General features: G+C 44.3%; 1 protein-coding gene across 2 annotated transcripts in view; it reads left to right on the top strand.

The window, feature by feature from the left end:
• The window catches only part of MFSD12 (major facilitator superfamily domain containing 12), an 88,936-nt gene that overhangs the window by 45,944 nt on the left and 18,048 nt on the right, over positions 1-24,944 (top strand). For both annotated transcript variants that reach the window (XM_044305310.1, XM_044305301.1), the window contains exons 3-9: positions 6,209-6,332; positions 7,397-7,597; positions 7,688-7,780; positions 19,090-19,182; positions 19,267-19,437; positions 21,116-21,210; positions 23,904-24,034. In XM_044305310.1, coding sequence (XP_044161245.1) covers positions 6,209-6,332; positions 7,397-7,597; positions 7,688-7,780; positions 19,090-19,182; positions 19,267-19,437; positions 21,116-21,210; positions 23,904-24,034 — 908 coding nt within the window. The remainder of the gene's footprint in view (positions 1-6,208; positions 6,333-7,396; positions 7,598-7,687; positions 7,781-19,089; positions 19,183-19,266; positions 19,438-21,115; positions 21,211-23,903; positions 24,035-24,944) is intronic.

A 24,944-nucleotide genomic window follows, 5' to 3' on the forward strand; every position in this document is an offset into this window, starting at 1 on the left:
GGTCAAGTTCGGGTCCCGAACTCAAACTTTTCTGTGAAGTTCGGCAGAACCCATCGAACTCAAACATCCAGGTGTGCGCTCAACTCTACTCAGGACATGTGGGTTGCTTTTGAAGGTTGGTCCTTGTGATCTTCCATTTGTTCCTACTTATAGAGATCTGGGTACCTCTTTTTCACCTCATTGTATATGTGATGATAATATTCAAACTGATATATGGCTGAAGATTAACTTTTTTTTTTTTTTACTTTAAATATATGTTTGCATTGTTTTGATTTATATTATCTTAAAACCTGAATAAAAGATTATTGATGAAAAATCCAACATTGTTGGATTTTTCCTGACTGTCCCATCTCAGTTGCTTGCCATATTGCAACTCCTTAGACAAAAATTACACGTGAGGTTGCAAGGCATCATTTCAATCCTAATGTTGCATGACACATGTGGCCCCAGCCTTAAATTTCAAGATTTTGTTTTCCATTTTTGTACCAAATGAAATTATTACATCCACATTTTTTCTTCTTAGTCCAGTTATTAGTTAAAAGACTGTAATAAAATGTAAGAATGTCTTCTCGCTTATACCCTACCTTTGTAATTCTGACCTTGCTCCGGTCCCTGTTGCTCTCCACTTCCTGCTCCAACTCGGCTCACAGGAAATGGCTGGAGATGCCTTCAGGGAGTTGTCCAGGGGAAAAAATATCTTTAAAATGCTCAACATGATGTAAACAAATAATAGACATATTTACCTCATCGATCCCCTGCCACTCCCATTCTGAGACTGCCCAATCCCCTCCTGTTTTCTATTTTGTGATGCTGCACTGACATCCTGATACCGGGACATGTGACCTCTTAAAAGTTGTGACCTGTAAAATTGCATTCATCTGTGAACAAATCCTCTATGTGAACGTAAGCTTATAAGAGCACAATCTTTTCTACATTTATTTCTTGCCATCCTTTTGTAAAGCCTTGTGCACATAGCTGAATCCGGTTCTTGGTCCGAAAAAAGAACGAAAAAACTGATGTTTTAAAAGACAGCTTTTGTGTGCATTTAATTTTTTTAAAAAGGTCTATTCTCATCCACAAAAAAAGAACGAACAAAAAAAACAGAAGCCTAAACTTCCCAGCTCCACTTCCTTAATTTTATTTTTTTATTTCAACTTCCTGCTTTGTTTTCAAGTTTATCTGGTTCTTTCTGTATGTGTTTTATAGAATTGTTTATCTAGTTTCATCTTTGTGTCTAAGGTTATGGCTACACAGAGAAATTAAGAGAATCACTATGCACTGCTGGATTTTTTGCGACTTGCGCAGCAATCCCATTCATTTCTATGGGATTACCACTACTCTACTAATCTTGCCGCGATATGCCTTGCGACCAGTGTCTCCATGTAGCTGTACCCTGAAACCTTCCTAGTAGAAAAATTGTATCTGGAGAGGACAATAAAGGATGTTTTGTGGTGCAAAAAGTGGGCTAAACACCCAAATTTAGTTTTTCTTTTCTTTTTTTTTTTAAGTATTTTTTATTATTTTGGTTGCAGCAATAGTTACCGGTATAGATCAAGAAAGGCACTTTGTGACTCGACATTAATTCCCATCATACATCATAAACAGATACCAATGTATCGAGAGCATACTGTTACCTGAAATGCCCCTCTACCTCCTCCCCCGGATGTCCAACTATGAGCCCAACCAGGCCCCAGATTAATATCTTATTCCGAATCCAGGCTTAAGGCACATCAAGCCTCTTCATTTATTTTAAATTGCCCTTTGGGTGTTCTCCAGAATGCCACTGAGTGTACTTGAAAGAGGCCATGAGGTCCAATATCTCCCCGGGCATAAAATGGGTCACTGTAAACTGTTTCCATTTATGAAAGAAAGTTTTATTGAGCATATGTTTGGTTTTCTCCGTCTCAATTTTATCAAGAAGCATGACATTTTTCATCTTTATTATTACATCAGTGATTGTAGGTATACTGGAGGTTATCCACTTTTGCAAGAGACATTTGTAATGCCACCTGCAAAGTCCCTGAAACTGTTGGGGGCAATGACTCCACACCCAAGAATTTGTGAAATAGTATGTTCATGGGATCGTTGGACATCACAATTGACCAAGTATGTGAAATCTAGTCAGTCACCTCTCTCCAATACTACTGGACCTGCGGACATTCCCATATACAATGGAAGAGATCCGGCCTCGAGAGTGACCATTTAGGACAGGAACCTATCCTATGAGGGGAACCTGGAGAATCCAGAAAATTAAAGGCATACACTGATAATGTGATTCCCTCCATCTCTCGCAAGCCACCACTCCCCTGACCTTACTCCAGACCTGGAGAAGGGTCTCCACAATGTTCGTGGATTGCAGTTTCCACTTCCAATAGTTAAAGAGCAAGCCCCTCATTTTATTGCTCAAAACCTGTCTAATAGGCCTATCATAGGTGAATAAGGAAAATATACTGGTGGAGCTGTCAATCACTCCATCCAGTGGGTTTTTACGAATTTCAGATTGCCTGATTTGTCTGATTTGGGCAGGGAAGCTATATGTGGACGCTTCCCTGCCCAAATCAAAGAGGTAAAGGGAATATAGTGAATTTATGTCTTCATTGGTCAGAAGCAAGGGTATATTTTGTAGAGGATACAGTAGTTTCAGTAAACTAGCCACTTTATGAGGTGACAGCGACCCCTAAATGAGAGAGGAAGGTGTTGCCATCTACTCAAGTCAGCATGTATTTTTTCCAGAAAGGGAGAATAGTTCAAAGAATATAGGGTCTTGGAGGTTTTGCCAATTTTAATTCCTAAATATATAATATGAGTATGTGCCATCTTCAATTGAGGGAAATCAGAAGTGGAATCTCTAGGCTGAGGAGATGAACCCAGAGTGAGCATTTCACACTTGTCTGTGTTTATCTTAAAGCCCAAGAAGGATCCAAAATTCTTGAGCTCCTGCATGACACCCCTGATGTCTCTTGCTGCATTTGCGAGGAACAATAGTGTGTCATCGGAAAACATTGACAGCTTAACTTCCTCCTTACCCACCCTAGTACTCTCAGAGAGGAATCTTCCAGGTGAAAGGTTCTACCACCAGGTTAAATAGGAAGGGTGAAAGTAGGCACCCCTGCCATGTGCCTTTTTGTAAGGGAAATGGGTGGGACAAAAAGTAAAAAAAAACAAAAAACAAAATATGAAACATTTAAATCACTCCCTTTCCCAGTTTTACATATATATATATATATATATATATATATATATATATATATACACAGTACAGACCAAAAGTTTGGACACACCTTCTCAATCAAAGAGTTTTCTTGATTTTCATGACTTTGTAGATTCACACTGAAGGCATCAAAACTATGAATTAACACGTGGAATTATATACATAACAAAAAAGTGTGCAACAACTGAAAATATGTCATATTCTAGGTTCTTCAAAGTAGCCACATTTTGCTTTGATTACTGCTTTGCACACTCTTGGCATTCTCTTGATGAGCTTCAAGAGGTAGTCACCTGAAATGGTCTTCCAACAGTCTTGAATGAGTTTCTAGAGATGCTTAGCACTTGTTGGCCCTTTTGTCTTCACTCTGCGGTCCAGCTCACCCCAAACCATCTCGATTGGGTTCAGGTCCGGTGACTGTAAAGGCCAGGTCATCTGGCGCAGCACCCCATCACCCTCCTTCATGGTCAAATAGCCCTTACACAGCCTGGAGGTGTGTTTCGGGTCATTGTCCTGTTGAAAAATAAATGATGGTCCAACTAAACACAAACCGGATGGAATAGCATGCCGCTGCAAGATGCTGTGGTAGCCATGCTGGTTCAGTATGCCTTCAATTTTGAATAAATCCCCAACAGTGTCACCAGCAAAGCACCCCCACACCATCACACCTCCTCCTCCATGCCTCACGGTGGGAACCAGGCATGTAGAGTCCATCCGTTCACCTTTTCTGCGTCGCACAAAGACACGGTGGTTGGAACCAAAGATCTCAAATTTGGACTCATCAGACCAAAGCACAGATTTCCACTGGTCTAATGTCCATTCCTTGTGTTCTTTAGCCCAAACAAGTCTCTTCTGCTTGTCGTTAGCAGTGGTTTCCTAGCAGATATTCTACCATGAAGGCCTGATTCTCACAGTCTCCTCTTAACAGTTGTTCTAGAGATGTGTCTGCTGCTAGAACTCTGTGTGGCATTGACCTGGTCTCTAATCTGAGCTGCTGTTAACCTGCGATTTCTGAGGCTGGTGACTCGGATGAACTTATCCTCCGCAGCAGAGGTGACTCTTGGTCTTCCTTTCCTGGGGCGGTCCGCATGTGAGACAGTTTCTTTGTAGCGCTTGATGGTTTTTGTGACTGCACTTGGGGACACTTTCAAAGTTTTCCCAATTTTTCGGACTGACTGACCTTCATTTCTTAAAGTAATGATGGCCACTTGTTTTTCTTTACTTAGCTGCTTTTTTCTTGCCATAATACAAATTCGAACAGTCTTTTCAGTAGGACTATCAGCTTTGTATCCACCTGACTTCTCCACAACGCAACTGATCGTCCCAACCCCATTTATAAGGCAAGAAATCCCACTTATTAAACCTGACAGGGCACACCTGTGAAGTAAAAACCATTTCAGGTGACTACCTCTTGAAGCTCATCAAGAGAATGCCAAGAGTGTGCAAAGCAGTAATCAAAGAAAAAGGTGGCTACTTTGAAGAACCTAGAATATGACATATTTTCAGTTGTCTCACACTTTTTTGTTATGTATATAATTCCACATGTGTTAATTTATAGTTTTGATGCCTTCAGTGTGAATCTATAATTTTCATAGTCATGAAAATAAAGAAAACTTTTTGAATGAGAAGGTGTGTCCAAACTTTTGGTCTGTACTGTGTGTATATATATATATATATATATATATATAAAAAAAGGCATCGCCACATCTGGTTAGAAAAAAATGCATGATTCTCCATTTTTTTGGTCACCTTGTCCCCCCAATTTCTTTTTACAAAAAGTGAAAAATAGTAATATGTACCCCAAAATGGTACCAATAAAGACTATAGGTCACCTTGCAAAAAAACAGGCTCTGTAGATGGAAATGTATATATTTAAAAAAAAAAACTCATATAGCTATGTGAATGCAAAACATAAACAGTTGGGACCGGGGCGGGCTGGCCATAGACCCTACAGGGACATTGCCCAGGGGGCAGCCCGAGCCTTTCTCACGGCCGCCGGCCGGGTATATAACGGTCTGATGCTTTCAGTCAGCATTAATTAATTTTAGGAAGATCAAGTACTTATGCACCTGACCAACAGCCACAGATGCCCTCCTGAACACAATCTCCGACCACAGGAGGGTGATACAGTTAAATACTATGGGGAGGGCGGCAGTATTTTGTGCTGCAATATGATATTTGCTTCTGCTGGGGCACTACTTTGTACAGGCCCCGCCTATTTCTGTTGGCCCTGCCTTCTGTCAGTTTGAACCCACCTACAACATGGGGCCACTATTCATTTATTTTTATTTTTTCAGGGCCACTTTAAGTTTCCAATCCGGCTCTGGTTGGGGCTTTTGGAAGGTATGAAAAAAAGCTAAATTAAATGTTAGCCTGGTGCTTAAAGGGATTAAAAGGGGCCCATACACCTTCTTCCCAACTGTTCCATACACCTGCTTGTTTGGCTTAAATAAGCATAAGGAGGTAGAAAAAAGCTTCTACCAGAAACGTTTCCTCCAAAACATCCCTGGTTAGTCAACAGCCCCTCCGTTCTTGCCGCTCACTGCAGATCTCTTACTGTATGTAGTGTTTAAACAGAAGCCAGACTTTATTGTATATATGTAAAAAAAAAAAAAAAAAACATTTTAGTAATTTAAAAAACTGGAGACATTTCATATTGATGCCAACCGAAAAATGGTTTTTCGGTGTCTAATAAGGACAACCCCTGTCCATGTGGCATGCGGACATCGTTAGCTGGGGGCCAGAATATAGAGACACTATAACTTTTTCAGGCAGGGCTGGTGGTTAGGAAAGTCAGAAATGCAACAATCGGCTGCTTTACAACACACGGGTACTCAAATATTGTTTTAGTAAGCATTTCAAGTTTATATGAAGAATGTTTCTAAAAAAAAGTGTGAAATATTATAGCTAGATCACACAGTGATCATTTCATTAGGACATCATATTTAATTCTAATGATTTATTCTTTACATCCCTGTTTCTCTCCCTTTAAATTCCCAGGTATGCATTTACAGTCCTGGCAAACATCTCTGTATATACAATCGCTTGGCTGTTGTTGCACTTTGAACTGACTGAAACAGAAGATGCACAGCATTTGGGACGGCAGGATATTCCTGTATTCAGGGTACGTCAAAGTTGTCAACACATGCAGAACATTGTGCTCCAAACTGATGATAATTATTAATAGGATACATAGAAGCCTAGAAAACAAACCAATAAGGGTTCTAAAAAATCTAAAATAAAATCTGCTAGGGACATTGATCATTTTTGTACCCAAGGTAGACCCATTAAATGGTTTATCCGGGTATGAATTTTTCTCTTTCCCTGTGCTTCACCTGCCAGCCTCTGCAACTTACTTAGGGTACTTTCACACATGCGTTGTTGGATTCCGGCGCCGGAACTGCCTGCTGGATCCGGAAATCTGTAAGCAAACGGATAGCATTTGTTTCCAGATGCGGATACGTCTGACAAGTGCATTGAAATACCGGATCCTAGGGCAGGGTGAAGTAGACGTTTACATGATCGTGCAGTGCACAGCACTATGGAAAGTGTAGTGGCTGCTGCTCATCTACACCCAGAACCTGAAAGTTTGGGTTGTAAACAGTGGAGTACAGTGGGAACATGGAGATTTGAAGTGAAGACTCAGAAAGAGTTGACAGGTACACTATTATGCTCTGTAGGAGACGAGACAAGGTTTACACTATTAAATGACATTTTTTAGCTTCCCACACCCCTTTACAGGGAGTTTCTGAGTTTTTTTTGTTACTGATGACCTGTCCTCTGGGTAGGTCATCAGTATCTGATCAGTGGAAGTCCAACACCCAGGACCCTCATTGAACAGCTGTTTCCTGTGAGCGATGCAGCCTTCTCTCTGCTTTTTCATGTCCAGTGTTGTCACGTTCATGTGTCACGTGGCCTAGGAGCAGCTCAAGTGAATGGGGCAGAGTTGCAATACCAAGCACAACCACTATATAATGTACTGCACTGTGCTTGGTAAGGTTCCAGAAGGCAACGGTGCTCACAGGAGCATCGATGTCTTCTCAAAACAGCTGATTGGCAGGGGTCCCAGTTGTCAGACCCCCACTGATCAGATACTGATGACCTATCCTGTAAAAAAAAGCTTTATGTCTTATTGATATATTTATGAAATTACTTTTCATTCTGGAACATTTTTTTCCTGCCCTATAGACATTAGCCCTCAGTGTAGTGGGCATTGGAGTATTATTCTCTTTGTTATTCCATATTGGAACAAAGGAGGATTCTAGTTTTCAACGCCTTCCAGAAACAGATGATGATGAAAATGAAGACCCTCTTCACAAGCAACTTTCTAGCGCACCAAAGAAACTGATGCTGTGGAAGAACTGGCTTTCAGAACCATCTTTCTATCAGGTACATTTTTGGAGGTTTGCCCTTAGGAATGCAGTAGTTCAATGATGTATTAGCTTTTTGATGTTTTATTTTTATATTATTTGATTTCAGGTCGCTTTTTTATATATGTGCACACGGCTCATAGTTAATTTGTCACAGACCTATATAGCTGTTTACTTGACCTATTCTTTGCATCTTCCAAAGGTAAGACATAAAGAAGACATGATGTATTTGACTTTTACATTTTACTAACTTACCTAGTCTTCTAGATTTTTCTGTTTTCTTACTGTCACACTGCATCTTGCTCAGAAAGTAATATATTTTATATTAATTAACATTATCCACCGATTCCAAAGACATGGACATAGAGCTATCATTTCTGTGTAGTAGACATGGTGTCACTGTGTAGTAGGCAGGCAGGTGTCACAAAAAATGTATAGTCTCAAATTTTAGCAGTTTCAAGTCCATCTATGGATTGATGAGCTAAATACAATCTCCTCAACGTAGGCTGACTGATAGTTAGAGGCTGTAATTCTGGACTAAAGGCCCCTTTACATGGCGCAATGTAGCAAGCGTTCCTTCCCGATGATCGCTTGCCCATCAGTGGAGAAGACCGGTGCTATTGCGTGCATTTCGCAAATGCCATCGCCCGTCCACATACAGAATCATTGTTTGCCGGCAGCAGAGTGCTGTTTAGACATCGCGATCTGCTGCTGGCAAACAATGATTTAGGTGACCACTCCAACGATCTAGTATCCACCTTTATACAGACAGTTTATTGCTAATGAGCTTCCGTATGAACGCTCGAACTTGGGCAGTATAAAGGGCCCTTTAAGGCTACCTGCACATGGATGTGGGTAGACTCACAGAAATGCTGCAGGGATTTCTGGGCATTTCTGCACTAAATTTGGCATGTTACTTGCATGGTTTGTTGCGGGTCGCAAATCTTACCCTTCCATTGAAATATACACCAGAAATCGCACATTTTGAAATCCACACAACAGGTGAATTTCTGCATGAAAGAAAAAAAGCAAAGTGTACATGAGATTTGTTTGCTGGTACCATATTATGTTGCATTTTTTCTGCCTGAGAATCCACATGGGAAGTCCACGTGTGATCCGCAACGTGTGCAGGTAGCCAAAGACTAATGCTGAAAGTATAAGCCAGGTGACTTTAGCTTGTACGTAACAGTGTGAGATTTCTGCAGCAGGAGAGGAGGTGCTCTGAATAGAGCTGTAAATCGGACTACGTGAGCAGAGACCGCGTAAACATGGGACTTGTGAGCTCTCACTTTATAGCTGCTCTCATAAAATGCTCATTTGAACATCAGGAAGGAAAACTTTCAAAAAGATTGTACAGCCATACTGACTGTGTGCTGTTTTATAGTATTTGATTAAAGAAGATATGTCACCAGACTGCGTGGTTTATTACGGAGTATGCAGATATGCACCACAAACTACATATCCATGTATTATCCAACGTCTTGTAAATATTATATCAGTCTATGATCTTCAGACAAGTACCAGGAACCTTTAAGGGGTTGTCTCACCTCGTATCGTAGGATATGACCCCCATGTATGATAGGTGCAGGTTTCACCTCTGGGACCCACACCCATCTTTAGAACGGAGCCTGCGGGTCAAAGCACGCATGCGCAGCCGCCCTCCATTTATTCCTATGGACGTGCCAAAAATAGCCAACAGCTGGCTCGGCTATTCCGTCAGCCCCATAGAAGTGAATGGAGCAGTGGCTGCACTTGTGCGATGCACTTCCTTTTCATTTCAATGGGACAGTCAAAAATTGCCGAGTGCGCCGCTCAGCTGTTTTCCACGCTCCCATAGGAATGAATGGAAGGTGGCCGCGCACCTTCGTTTGCAGGCTTCGTTCTAAAGAGAGGCAAGGGATCCACACCTATCAGACATTTGGGAAATATCCTGGTGATATGCCCCCAATGTCTGAGGTGAGACAAACCCTTTAATGTCCATATTCCTCAGTGGTGTTTTATTATACAACATAAGCTGAAAAGATTTTTGTCCCAACCTTTTTGTCCCCCTCTTATTTGTAAGTTTGCCTCTGTACATAAAAGTTTAACAAACCTGCACATTGATTTATTGTTGTATTTTCAGCGTCCGCTGCATTAGGGAGTTAAATCATGTGACCCGTGATAGGACTCACTAGCTGCCCCCAGTGTCTGCAGTGTGGACAGGAAGTCGGTTTCTCCATTCATTTCTATGGAAGCCGTCACGTCAGTCTCATAGGAAGGAATAGAGAAACTAACTTCCTGTTTATATGGCAGATGCTCTGGCAGTTAGTGAGTCTTATCACGGGTCACATAATCTAACTGCCGAATGTAACACAGGCTGAAAATACATCAATACATTTATATATAGTTTGTTAAAGACGCTGTTAACTGACAAACTATTAAACAATTCTGGGAGTACCTCTTGTTTTCTGATCCTTCTCATGCCCTGTTAGCACATAGTCTGAATTGCAATATTGCGCTGATGGCTGGAAGATTTTTGATTGCTCACGCAGGCTGGAAATGAGCACGAGTACCTTTTGGTTCAGGAAGGCTTTGCTGGAACACAATTTTGCTGTGTATTGAATCTTTATTGCATAACGTACATTTAGCGTATAACTATCCTGCATGTATGTGCATGTGCATGTACCAGACCCATGTCCAGAACTAGGCAAAAAACTCCATTATCTTAGAGGCAGATGACTTCTCAAAATAAATTCTTTCCTTAATGTTCGTTTTTTTTCTGCAAATGTCTGATCACCAAAAAATGTAAATGGAAATGCGCTTTCCTTGTTCGGTCATGACGTAGGCAAACTAGCACATACACAATTAAAGTAACGCAGTAGTTGAACATATATCCAGGGCTTCTAGAATTTGTTAATAAATCACTAAGTAGAGACCAACACTGACCTTACTCGCCCCCCCTACATCACTGAATAGGGACCAACACTGACCTTACTCGTCCCCCCTACATCACTGAATAGGGACCAACACTGACCTTACTCGTCCCCCTTACATCACTGAATAGGGACCAACACTGACCTTACTCGCCCCCTTACATCACTGAATAGGGACCAACACTGACCTTACTCGTCCCCCTTACATCACTGAATAGGGACCAACACTGACCTTACTCGCCCCCCCTACATCACTGAATAGGGACCAACACTGACCTTACTCGCCCCCTTACAGCACTGAATAGGGACCAACACTGACCTTACTCGCCCCCCTTACATCACTGAATAGGGACCAACACTGACCTTACTCGCCCCCCCTACATCACTGAATAGGGACCAACACTGACCTTACTCGCCCCCTTACATCACTGAATAGGGACCAACACTGACCTTACTCGCCCCCCCTACATCACTGAATAGGGACCAACACTGACCTTACTCGCCCCCTTACATCACTGAATAGGGACCAACACTGACCTTACTCGCCCCCCTACATCACTGAATAGGGACCAACACTGACCTTACTCGCCCCCTTACATCACTGAATAGGGACCAACACTGACCTTACTCGTCCCTTTTATATCACTGAATAGGGACCAACACTGACCTTACTCGCCCCCTTACATCACTGAATAGGGACCAACACTGACCTTACTCGTCCCTTTTATATCACTGAATAGGGACCAACACTGACCTTAGGCTCCATTCACACGTCCGCAAAATGGGTCCGCATCCTTTCCGCAATTTTGCGGAAAGGGTGCGGACCCATTCATTCTCTATGGGGACGGAATGTGCTGTCCGCATCCACATTTGCGGATCCGCACTTCCGCATCCGTGCTTCCGTTTCCGCAAAAAAATAGAACATGTCCTATTCTTGTCCGCAATTGCGGACAAGAACAGGCATATTCTATTATGTCGGCAATGTGCGGTCCGCAAAATGCGGAAAGCACATTGCCGCTTTCCGTGTTTTGCGGATCCGTGTCTCCGTGTTTCCGCAAAACACATTGCGGACGTGTGAATACAGCCTTACTCGCCCCCTTACATCACTGAATAGGGACCAACACTGACCTTACTCGCCCCATTACATCACTGAATAGGGACCAACACTGACTTTACTCGTCCCCCTTACATCACTGAATAGGGACCAACACTGACCTTACTCGCCCCCTTACATCACTGAATAGGGACCAACACTGACCTTACTCGCCCCCTTACATCACTGAATAGGGACCAACACTGACCTTACTCACACTCACCTTACTGGCCCCCCCCCCCCATCACTAAATAGGGCCCGACACTATTCTTATCCGTCCCTTTTGCATCACTTACATCACTGAATAGGGCCTGAGACAGACCTTACTCTTCCTCCTAACATCACTAAATAGGGACCAACACAGAACTGCTGGTGTAAAGCCATGGTTCCAATATCTTGCACTGATAAAGGCTAATAAGCCTAAAACAGTTGTATGCAGTTGGAATAAGTAGCTCTGTACTTTTCGTTTGCTCTACCCTGGCAGTTCTGGATTGCATAATACACATGACTCAACTGTATCTCGGAAAGATTAATTTCCTTATTGTGTGGGTATGTGCTGGAAATGAGGACGAGTACATTTTGGTTCAGGAAGGCCTTGCTGGAACACAATTTTGCTGTGTATTAAATCTTTATTGCATAACGTACATTCAGCATATAACTGTCCTGCATGTATGTGCATGTACTAGACTCATGTCCAGAACTAGGCAGAAAACTCCACTATCTTAGAGGCAGATGACTTCTCAAAAGAAATTCTGCCATTAGGCCTCATGCACACGACTGTTGTTTGGGTCCGCATCCGAGCCGCCGATGCGGACCAATTCACTTCAGTGGGGCCGCAAAAGATGCAAACAGCACTCTGTATGCTGTCCGCATCCGTGGCTCCGTTCCGCGGCCCCGCAAAAAAAAAAATAACATCTCCTATTCTTGTCCGTGCTTTGTGGACAAGAATAGGCATTTATATTGCTGGCGCCCATTCCGTTCCGCAAATTGCGGAAGGCAACACGGGCGGCTTCCATTTTTGGCGGATCCGTGGTTTGCAGACCGCAAAAAACGGCACAGCCGTGTGCATGAGGCCTTAATGTTATTTTTTTTTCTGCAAATGTATGACATCTGGAATTTCAATATGGTGTATATTTCAGCATTTGAAAACTAAGATTTTTGTTTCCTCTACTTGGTTGATCTTGTTCTATAGTGCATAGAAAGCATAAGGCCTTGTTTGCATGATGTGGATTTAGATGCTAATTCCTCAGTAATTTTGTCAGCAATAAATGGGAAAAGGGTATTTTCTTGAAAAAGACATTTCAGCTCTCCTGACATGTCTGTTAGTAAAATGTGTATTCTTCAGGAAATAACCATGCTGGGGCACATTGCTTGGAGCCCTGTTTTGTGCAGTCCCTCAGTTATTCCACCTAGAATTGTATGAATAAATTGACTACCATGTAATACCAGTTTGGGGTGTATATATATATATATATATATATATATATATATAGATTCACCCCAAAAAAAGTTTGCATGCAGTATTTCATTTCTCGCTGGTATCATTGGGGGACACAGGACCGTGGGTATAGCTTGCTGCTGCCACTAGGAGGCGACACTAGGCTGAAAAGTGATAACTCCTCCCCTGCAGGCTATACCCCCTCCAGCCTGGAGAGAGCATATCAGTTTTTAGCTTGGTGTCGTAGGAGGCAGACCTCCCTGCTTAGCAGGGTGGCTCTTTTACAATTTTGTTTTTATTTTATTTTATTTTATTTTATTTTATTAGGTTAAGGGGCACAGATTCGCATGCGTCTCTGTCTCCCTGGGAGGCTGGCCGGTGTTGCCTGCTCCACCGCCCTGCCTCCCCCCAAGAAGACAAAGCGGACCAGGGCAGCCTCGCTCCCCTGCTTCCCGCCAGCAAGAGGGCCACCTACTCTCCAGCCCTTCTCTACCTGGACCCCTGATGCCTGGTGCCAGCGGTCGTGGGGTGGCCCTGCTGGTACAAGATTAAGGGTGAAGACCACAGATGAAGACAGGTAAGTTTTACTGTCCCTCCCTGTCCCCCTCACATGGCCACCTTCTGGAGGGGGTAACGAATCCTCCACCCGTCGCCCAACTCTCCTCAGTAGAAAGGGTTAATCCCATTCCGCGGCGACGGCATCTTATTTTCACCCCTTCCCGATCTAAAACAGGCGCTTTCTGCGCCCTATTCCGGTCACCCCGCTCTCCGACCGACCGGGTGGCTTCCCGGCCGGCCAAGCGACGCATCTTCTCGGCGGCTCCTTTTCAGGAGCCCGCTAAGCCGTCCCAGGAGAGCAGGCAGAACGGTTCCCCTACTCGGCCGGACGCCGCAAAATCTAGGCCCCGGCTTTATTCGGGCCTACCTTTTCTATTTCTTTCTTTTCCCTCCGGCCACGCTATTTACTCCTCCGATGGGCTTCCGCGGTCAGTGGACACAGGCGACCGCATTCCGGACATCGCTCCAGGTACGCTCTGTGCTGACTAGCGGTGAGTTCGGTCGGCCGGCGTGATAATTTAGTCCCCGGCTTTGCGGCCTTCTAGGCCGGACCTTCCTCCCTCATTTCAGGCCCCTGTTTACTCTAGTTTTCTGTCTGCAGGCACAATGTGCCTTAATATTGCAGTATACAGCCCTCCCTGACCTCCTCTCCATATCAGGCTAGGTCCTCACCAAAAAAATTAAAAAAAAAAAATAATAAAAAAAAAATAATAATTATTATGCGCATACAGATCCTGCCTTCCTCAGCACACAAAATCCAATGGAGTGCATCTGAGGGATCCCAATCCGCCCTCCGAGGCCGTTTGGTTGATTATGCTCCAACTGCGCAAAATCCAGTGGAGTGCATCTGAGGGATCCCAATCCGCCCTCCAAGGCCGTTTGGTTGATTATGCTCCAACTGCGCAAAATCCAGTGGAGTACATCCGAAGGGTCCCCAATCCGTCCTCCGGGCCGTTTGGTTGATAATGCTCCAACTGCATAAATCCAGTGGAGTACATCTGGAGGATCCCAATCCGCCCTCTGAGGCAGTTTGGTTGATTACGCTCCAACTGCGCAAATCCAGTGGAGTACATCTGAAGGGATTCCCATTCCGCCCTCCGGGCCGTTTGGTTGATAATGCTCCAACTGCATACATCCAGTGGGGTACATCTGGAGGATCCCAATCCGCCCTCTGAGGTCGTTTGGTTGATTATGCTCCAACTGCGCAAATCCAGTGGAGTACATCTGAGGGATTCCCATTCCGCCCTCTGGGCCGTTTGGTTGATAATGCTCCAACTACGTAAATCCAGTGGAGTACATCCGAAGGGTCCCCAATCCGCCCTCCGGGCCGTTTGGTTGATCATGCTCCAACTGCATAAATCCAGTGGGGTACATCTGGAGGATCCCAATCCGCCCTCTGAGGCCGGTGGGTTAATGGTGCTACAACTGCGCAAAAATCCAGTTGAGGACAACTGAAACTTCCCATCCACCCTCCGGGGGCGTCTGTTTGAGTTTCTCCTCCTGCGCAACTCAGCGGAGGACCTCTGGAAGTTCCCAATCCACCCTCCTGGGTCGTTTGGTTAATAGAGCACCGTCTGCGCAATCGGTGAGCAGACCTTTAGTTCCATTCCACCTCCGGGGTAGTTTGGTTCTTATATCAACACCGCCACAGCCTGCAACAGCCATGGGCTAGAGGCTGAGAGGTGGAACTGCGCACGTGTGGGCCGAAGCAGGACAGTTATTCGGACTCCGACATGAATCCGGATTATTTTTCCTAGATTACGTCCGTGCTAACCGGTTCTGGTGTAGCGTTAACCCCTTCCTTAGGCACCATTTACTCTTCTACTAGATACAGTGCTTAATTTGGGTATTACCTCCTTCCTGAGGTGGACTGTCCTCACTAGCATTAGCCTCAATGCCAGCCATAGGTGCCCCTCGTTCTGTGAGTGGCGGAATTGAAGTTCCACTGAGCTCAGTATAGTCAGCATACATTAACCTTTTGTATAGGTGGCATTATGGCATTCTCACTGCTGTCGCAGTGTTTACGTACGCATTACCCCCTTACTGGGGTAGGATGATGGCACTTCCCACAGAGTACAGAACTCGTCATTTGCAAGTTCCTGCTAGGTGCGTTACCCCCTTCGATGGGTGTTGTATTTGCACTACCTCGGGTTACTGTACTTACTGGATATGTTACTCCCGATCATAGGTAAAGCGTTGGCACTGCCACTGGGCGCAGTGTTTGACGTAGATTTTTCCCCTCCATTGAGTGGGTAATTACACTTCCGTAGATCGCGGTTCTGACTATCTCGCTACCCCCTTCCCTAACCGGGGGTTTGCTCTTCCGTTGGTCTCCCATTTGCCATCACGTACTTCCTAGGGCATTACGCTCTACAAACGATCCAGTTACGGGGGAATCACTATGCCTCTTTGCATGCTGTATTTCAGCTACGCCACGACTCTAGATGCCTTGGTTTCTTTCACAGGTGGTCTGTGGCAACAGTCGGTACCGCTGGTGCCTGATATTCTCCATCTAGTGGCATATGGATTCTGCCACTGGATACTATGGATACTCTCATATTGTATCCCTTTTTCTTCATGCACTTATTGGACACAAGATTGTGGCCTTTGTGCTCTAAGGGGGTCACCAGCCTTGTGTGTCCTAGAGACTCCCTATCCCTATGAGCCTCCACCGTTTCATGTCAATCACACTGCACAGAGTACTGTGGTCAAGATCCAGCAAGCCGAATATTCCACCGACTCCGGGTGCTTCGTCCACCACTCATCCTTGTCTGGGTGAGGGCGTTATGCTGGCAATCTGCAGTGGCTACTACAACGGCTTCTCCTTCGCAGGGTAGTCTTCATGCTAGGGCTAGATGCTCCTAATCGCTGTAGCGAGACGGCCCCCCTCAGGTAGGGGTTCTGCCCTGGTACTAATTCGGCAGTTGCTCCTATTCAGCGCCCTTGTCAGGTGGAGGGTTTAAGGTTAGCTCTACTGGCTGGGCCAGCTTGATACCAGCACTTCTACTGAATGTCCTCAGGCCTTCCCCTCATGTCCACTCTGGCGGAGCATGCGGTAGCCCCTTCCGCACAAGGGGTGTTTGAGTCACCACTACATGCTGAGGTTCCTTCTGCACAGTTCTTTCGTCAGGCAACGGATTCCTCTAACAAGAGTTTCAGTGACCTCTACGGTGTGGCCTACTCCTCGGCTGGAGTATGGCGTGAGCATTACTCTTGGGGCTTCCCTTGTAGGGCCTCCCTTCAGGCGGAGGATCGCATCACCACTGGACGCTGTGGAGCTCCAGTCTCACATGGGAATGGGCTTTAGTTCTGGCCTCTTTCTGGTTTACTACCAATGGGGGTCCGTGGCTCTGACAACTGTTGTCCTTCTGCCACATCCAATCCATATCCATATGTTTGAGAGAGGCTCTAGATGTGAGCCGAAACGCGTCACAGTGTTGTATGTGACCAATAGAGACATCATCTTTTGTTGAAGACTACAATGAGTGCCGGTCCTCTTCATTATTATTGTTGACTATTGTCCTTCTGTCGTCGGCTCGGAGATGGCGATGGTGTAGTTACCATGGCTGATCAGCACCTACCTTTTGAGTGCGTTCTACTGAGTAGATCAGTCCCTACGGCACTCGTCAACACTAGATTGCCGTTCTAAGCGGGACCTGGATTCTAGTAGTCATACCGTAACGCCATTGGTGCTACCTCTCTTCAGATGTCAGTGATATCGCCTCAAGCCAATGGTGGTTGTTCATTCACTGCTCATTCCGGGTGTTGACTGAGAGCCTTCCCAAGACGGGTAGAGCGGGTGTCTGTTACGACGTTCCCCGCTAGTAGGGGTTTCGTCCCCGGTACGGATCACACGTTTCCTTTCCGGTCTCCCCTCGTGGTGGATGACTGATCTCCTTATCCTCCTGTCTAGCTGACCAGTAGTCGTGGGTTGTACGGCTCTGGAAGCCCATCTCTATTTTTTCACGGACCCAGGGTTCCTCGGGTATGGTGGAGGCGTTGGACGTCGTAGTCGAACTTCACCCGACAAGAGTATTTCTCTCATCTTTGTTCCACTCATCTGCCCTTCCAGGCAGCGTTGCCGCTTTGTTGAAATATGGTCACTGACGGGGCTTCCCATCACTGGCGGTGCTCTCGTTGGCTTTACTTTGCCTTTCCCGTGGGGCATTGATACTTTGGCCTGCAGTGGGGCACGCCTGGCTCAGGCGTTTGTTTCTTAGTGATTCTCAGGCAGTTTCTCTCACTAGAAATCTCACCACCAGCCTCTATGGCTATAAGGGCGTTGGTCTACCAATATTCCGCTCCCTAGGGGGTGTTCTCTGGGCCAGAGGTGAATCCTACGGACTTGGCCTTTTTAGTTCTGCTTCCACAGCTGCGGCCAGGAGCCAGCTGTTTGGTGGCGTTATTTTTTATTTTTATTTCTTTCTCTGAATTGATTTGCCTTCTTGTACGTACTTTTTTCTTTGAGTATGGCATAGGGCAGTGTTCCGTCCAGGATCCTCTTTTTTCGCAGAAGGTGGTCGCCTTTCCACGCCTTGCAGACATGGGTTTCTCTTCTTTCTCCCTCGTAGTACATGGACCGGGCTCTCCATCAGCCATGTGATTTGGCCTCTGAACTTGCTTGTCCTTGTCTAGCGCTTACAGCCCTACGGACTTCTACCAATTCTTATCTTGGGGTCCTTGTCAAGGCTGACGGCCTCCAAGGGATGTTTTCCAGATAGATCCGTTCAACAGTTGCTCGGGCATGCGCCCTCGGGTAGGCAACGCCCAGCTGAGTCTTGGCCCACCCGACCAGCGGTCGGCGTTTCTCGGGTCCATCTCCTCCATGCAGTAGCTTCCAGTGTGGAAGGCGGTATCTTGGTCTTCCGGGCACACGTTCATCAAGTCTTACCGGGTGCCTTCCTAGGCGCCGGCGGGTACTGTTCCAAGCAGCAAATTCTTGTAGGCGGCAGTGAGTTACGCATCCTCGAGGGCGTTTCTTTCTCCATGGGCATGTGATTTGTTCCCTCCCCGTGGACTGCTTTAGGACGTCCCACGGTCCTGTGTCCCCCAATGATACCAGCGAGAAAACGAGATTTTTGTGAAACTCACCTGTAAAATCTCTTTCTCGCGTGGTTCATTGGGGGACACAGCTCCCACCCAGTAATTTCTGTTTGCTGTGATTGTTGGCGGTTGTGGAGCCAGTATGGCCCCAGTTCTGGTTTGCTCCGGCTGGCGTTGGTCATTTGTTGGTTGTTTACCGTATGGTTATTTTTTTCCTACTCCTATTGCTTGGGCACAAACTGATATGCTCTCTCCAGGCTGGAGGGGGTATAGCCTGCAGGGGAGGAGTTATCACTTTTCAGCCTAGTGTCGCCTCCTAGTGGCAGCAGCAAGCTATACCCACGGTCCTGTGTCCCCCAATGAACCACGCGAGAAAGAGATTTTACAGGTGAGTTTCACAAAAATCTCGTTTTTACAAACGCTGAGGGCCTAGTAAAATTTTAATTTGCTATACTTTTCTTTTCTAGAATTACATTGCCACAATTCCACTGGTCATATATGTGAGTGGATTTGTTTCATCTTTTCTAATGAAGCCAGTCAACAAATATGTTGGACGCAATGTGAGTTTTAATTAAGTCTACATCAGAAACTAGAATATAGTATGTTTTGTCTGTGAACTGCTACCTAATCCTTTGCCTGTCCAGATTACCTATTTTATAGGTCTGTTAGCCATTGCTGCTTTTTCCGCCTGGGTGGCTCTGGATCCACAGCTTGGTGTGGCAATCTATGGAGCTGCTGTTATTTTGGGATCTGGTTCAGCTACTATCTTGGTTACATCACTTTCCATGACTGCTGATCTTATTGGAACCCACTCGGTAAGTATGTTCAGCTGTCCTAATGGTATTGTTCTATATTCTCCATGTGAGATCTACAATTTGTCCACTAGAGGGAAATAGTGAGCTGTAAAAGCTGAGTATGTATGAATTGTGTATAGTATTCACCTGTCAACTCTGGTATACAAATCACATAAAACTGGGCTACATGTCATCTACATTAAGGCCTGATTCAGTAGGATTTTCCGATTTCCATTCGCCATTGCTCAGAGTTTTATTCGCCCCCTAATTTTTGTCTGAATTGTAAAATTCAGACAAATGAATCCTAAATATTCTAAGTAATATGTATACCTCAGAGAACATATACAATGTACTGTGTAAACTGCAAAATAGATACAGTATATTAGTCTGCACACACTGCTGGGGACATAGAGACTGGCACAGCAATCACCTGGCTCCCCCTGGTGTTTATGGCTATGAAAGAGATTTGAAGCTCCAGCCTCACTGTAAAGTTAAAGGGAACCGTCACCGGGATTTTGGGTATAGAGCTGAGGACATGGGTTGCTAGATGGCCGCTAGCACATCCGCAATAACCAGTCCCCATAGCTCTGTGTGCTTTTATTGTGTAAAAAAACTGTTTGACACATATGCAAATTAACCTGAGATGAGTCCTGTATGTGAGATGTGTCAGGGACAGGACTCATCTCAGGTTAATTTGCATATGTGTCAAACAGTTTTTTTTACACAATGAAAGCACACAGAGCTATGGGGACTGGGTATTGCGGATGTGCTAGCGGTCATCTAGCAACCCATGTCCTCAGCTCTATACCCAAAATCCTGGTGACAGGTTCCCTTTAAGGGTATATGCACACCGTGTGTGTTATGCGTAGATGACAATTGCCACACAGAAATTGACAGGTGGAGCGGATTTTGAAGTCTGCAGGATATCAATTGTTTGTGCGTCTTTTTAGTGCAGATTTTACCCTTTTGTAACGCCTAGGGTGAGATCTGGGGCAAATCCATGACAAAATCTTCAGGTAACACATGTAAGTTTTGGTGCGAAGTTGCGGTGAAAAACGCTACAAAATCTGCGCGAAAATCTGCAATACACTACACTGTCAAGTGCATGTACCCTAAAGGGACATTAAAAATGCATCATTTCCTAGCAATTTGTTCATTTTTCTGTTTAGTGTTCCTTTTGAGTAATTAAGTGGCACAGAACTTTGGGATCATTTATTAAGACCGGCTTCTAAAACTGAATAACCCCTATAGCTGGCGGTGGATCCGCCGAAGTTATGAAGAGACGCCGGCCTCTACATAACTTCGGTGTTTCCAGAACCAGTATAAATGTAAACCAGCTTCCGAGCTGTCTTACATTAAGACCATCCTCTATGCCTGAAACACAAAATGATGAATGAGACGAGCCTCATCTTCCCCGCCCATACCATGCCCACTCTTTTAGAGCTGGTGTGAGCGGGGAAAAGTCGCAGATTGTGGCACAATTAATCTTTGCGCTGCAATCTGCACCAGAAATGTGCCTAACATAGACGTATTTCTGGATAATAAATTACTCCCTTTGTATCTATTAACATACAAAAAAGCTTGATCATGGATAGACAGTTACTATAAATTTAGGATGTATTTGCATTTTATGATTACACAATTTAAATTTATTTATTTAAATCTATCAATATGAATAATGTTATTTCTGACTTTACAGCACAGTGGAGCTTTTGTATATGGAGCGATGAGCTTCACTGACAAAATTGCCAATGGACTTGCTGTAGTGCTTATTCAGTCTTTGCATCCATGCCAGTAAGTATTGCCAGTGTTTTTCTCTGAACAGATGGGTTGGCTTAAAGGGACACTTTCATCAGAAAGGTGAAAATGTGTCATATATAATATATATTCATTCCTCCTGTAGCAGTAATTTCAGGAAGATGAGCCTGCTGTCTGCACACTACTAGGATAGCATAGTGGATGTGTGATGCTTTACTTGAGTCATCACCCCTCACTGCTCCTGGTCTGACTGATGATCTGACAAAGCATGTTAGAGTGGAGGCCAATTTGCAAAAATCATTGCAGATATATTGTAATCTATTTCTCATGTGGCATACATCTGTCACACAAAAACTTGCTGTAGAAAGCCCTCAGGTCACCATCTGTGGGCTGCATAAACATCAGTACTGTATTCATTTAAGACCCTGATGCAGAATGGTTGGACTATCGGAAGAAGGTTTTGCTACTGTTGCCTTGCTATTGTTTCACATTTTTTATTTTTTACAGGTCCTTGTAGCTAGAGATCATACGCTACCCCCTGCTATTATATCTCAGAGATAAATTCAAAGAGTTCAATGCAGATTGTCCACACCTAAATCCACATGTGATACTTGTGGATTTACTCCATCTCTCACCCTTTGCCTTGCAAAGGGTAAAATCTGCACAGAACACAAACAATTGACATGCTAGAGATTTCAAAATCTGCAGGTCAATTTCCACTAGGATAATTTCTACACTGTGTAGATGAAATTTTTAAAACGTGTTCTATTTAGCTAGTTCTTATTAAGCTGCGGATTTTCCACATGGAACATCCACACATAATACCCACGGTGTGCATGTGGCATTAATCTCATCAGAATGATCATTCTCCCTCTTTTTGTACACTCTAGAACATACAGATTTTATAGGGCCACAGTCTCAGTGAGTTGGACAAATAAATAAGAAAAAAACAAACAGCAGGTGGCGCCATACAGATACATTTTATTGAATAACTCATTGGCTATACAAAATTTTTAACTACATGCAATTACAAAAGTATTCAGATCCAGGTGCTGGTTTGAAAACTGTAGAATATTTGTTGTGGGACAACCCCTTTTAATGTGGTCCTGTTATGAATTACAGTCCTCATGGGCTCCGATGACTGTTCTTTCTTAGTGTGGTGGTCAAGCAAAACGTGCCCACTCCTAATGTCTACTTACTGGGACTTTAAAATGAATAAAAAATGGCAGCATCATTCACGGATCTTGTTATGTGAAACCTGTTTGTATGACACAAAGTGGTTTCCAACAATCTCTAAAACAATACGAACAGACTCACAATTGAGTGTCTTACAATAATACTTTACTGTATGTTCTGGTGATACACTGAGCGCTTATTTAGCATTATGTCCCTGACCACTGACCTGTTTTGTTCTTCTTCTTTTCCTAGGTTTCTCTGGCCTCTTTAATTCTCATGTCTTATTTTGTAGCTGTATTTTATGTACAAATGTATACACGCTGAAGGGGACCAAGATGGTGGAATTGACACAATTCACCCACATCACCACTGTCTGTGCTGCCCCTGGATGGACCTCTTCTTGTGACCTGTTTAGCACAAGCCCAGAAGAGGATCCATCCAGAGGCGGCACAGACAACGGTGACATGGGTGAATCACGTTACTGCAGCCGTCCTGTGCCCTGTGGACTCAGTAGACAAGTACTGATGCTTATTCAGCGCACGGATTGGGACCTAAGCGCCATCTACAGAGCGGTGACAGTCATTTTGTGATAAATTTGTATGTCACATAAGATATAGATTACTTCATATCTGCAATGATTCTTACCAATTTGCCATCCCCTTTAAGTGATATTTTATGCCCACAGTCCAGACAGCAGAAGAGTTGGCACTATCTATTTCTAGCTGCATATGTACCTGGAGCAGCACAGCTTATAATAGGCATTATAAAAACATTGGCAGCCCTAAAGCCCACCCATTAGTGCCGGTGACGTTGCCGGGTTCACTGCTGGACGGAATCCTCCGTCTAGCAGTCCTTATGGAGACCCCGGTACTTCACTGTATCTCCAGAAACGGCCCATGCATGTGCAGTTCAGCGGGGCTGGAGGGGTGAAACTGGGGATATGTCTGGGTTCAGCTCTGAACCTGTGGACAACCCCTTTAACTGGTCCTATTTTCAGTGTTCAGTGGGACAAGTTGTTACTCGTATCCAGATGCGAGTAAATTCCAGCTGACCACTTATTGATCCATCCTTTCTCACTAGTGATTATACCTCCTTTCTCACTAGTGATTATACCTCCTTTCTCACTAGTGATTATACCTCCTTTCTCACTAGTGATTATACCTCCTTTCTCACTAGTGATTATACCTCCTTTCTCACTAGTGATTATACCTCCTTTCTCACTAGTGATTATACCTCCTTTCTCACTAGTGACTATACCTCCTTTCTCACTAGTGATTATACTTCTTTTCTCACTAGTGATTATACCTCCTTTCTCACTAGTGATTATACTTCTTTTCTCACTAGTGATTATACCTCCTTTCTCACTAGTGATTATACCGTGAATAGATATTGGATCTACAGTATTTATTAAATGTTTCATTAATGTCAAGTGAAGCACCCCAGGAGCAAACACGCCTCAAGGCAACCTTGTGCTGCTTGATATTTCACCATAGAGGAGGCTAGATGAGAACTAGGAACTGTATAACAACTTGTTGCTTTTTTCCTCCCCTCAGCACTCTTAACTGTTGTCCGGCTTGCGCTCCATTTTATCACTGGGTGATGGTGATCATAACTGGAGCTGTGGCTCTAGTGGCTGCTTTCTCACTGAGCTCCATAATGATCTGGCCTATAAATGTGCGGTTTTGTAAGTACATATTTAACTTCTTTTGTATATTTATTTGTAGAAATATGTTTACCCAGCATTTTGTAACATTCTTATGTAAGCTTAAAGGGAATATGTCACAAGCAAGCTCCATATGCAACAGTTTGCATAAACATATAGTTGTGGTCCATCTGATTAAAGTGCTGCTTTTCTTTAGTTGATCTGATGAGCCGTTCCCAAGTAATGACGCTTTTTCCTAATATGCAAATTAGGCATTTGGTGCAACAAGGGAGTGACTATTGCTCTTGTTGCTGCCAAGCTCCACTCCTTTCTGTGGTCAGCCCCTCCCTGGCTGCTTTACCAAAGCAGAGATTGGGTGAAAAAAAGGAATGGTAACACCCTCACTGCACCAAATGTCTGATTTGGATATCATAAAAAGATATCATTACTTTGGAACGAAGCCTTAGATCAACAAAAGAAAAAAACACTTTACGTAGCTACATTGCAAGCAGGGGAAGCGGCAGGAATCGGGCCCAAACTCAGAAGGGGCCCACCCGAGAGGAGGACTAAAAGATTTTATTGTCGGGGGCCCCCTTAACATTATCATACAATGACATTATATACATGTAGGAAACTGACAGAGTGTCTGCCAGGTCTGGTCTGAGAGAGCGATCTTGACTAGCCGGAGGTAAAGGGGTTGCGAAGAAGTTGCTTGGGGGGGGGGGAGGGGGTCTGTTCAAAAATTGGATGGGGCACAGTCATTTCTCGTTATGCCACTGTATGTGTCTATGCAAACGATTGGCTAGGGAGGTTGCTGGTGACAGATTCCCTTTAAATGATTATATCACAAGAGGTCAATTGGTCCAGGGTCCCATAATATAGCAATGTGATTGCAGTCTGAAGTGTTGGTACACCAGCATTATCAAAGCCAATGTTGCAGCTGGTCACACAA

This window comes from Bufo gargarizans, chromosome 1, assembly GCF_014858855.1.
Source record: "Bufo gargarizans isolate SCDJY-AF-19 chromosome 1, ASM1485885v1, whole genome shotgun sequence".
Lineage (NCBI taxonomy): Eukaryota > Metazoa > Chordata > Amphibia > Anura > Bufonidae > Bufo > Bufo gargarizans.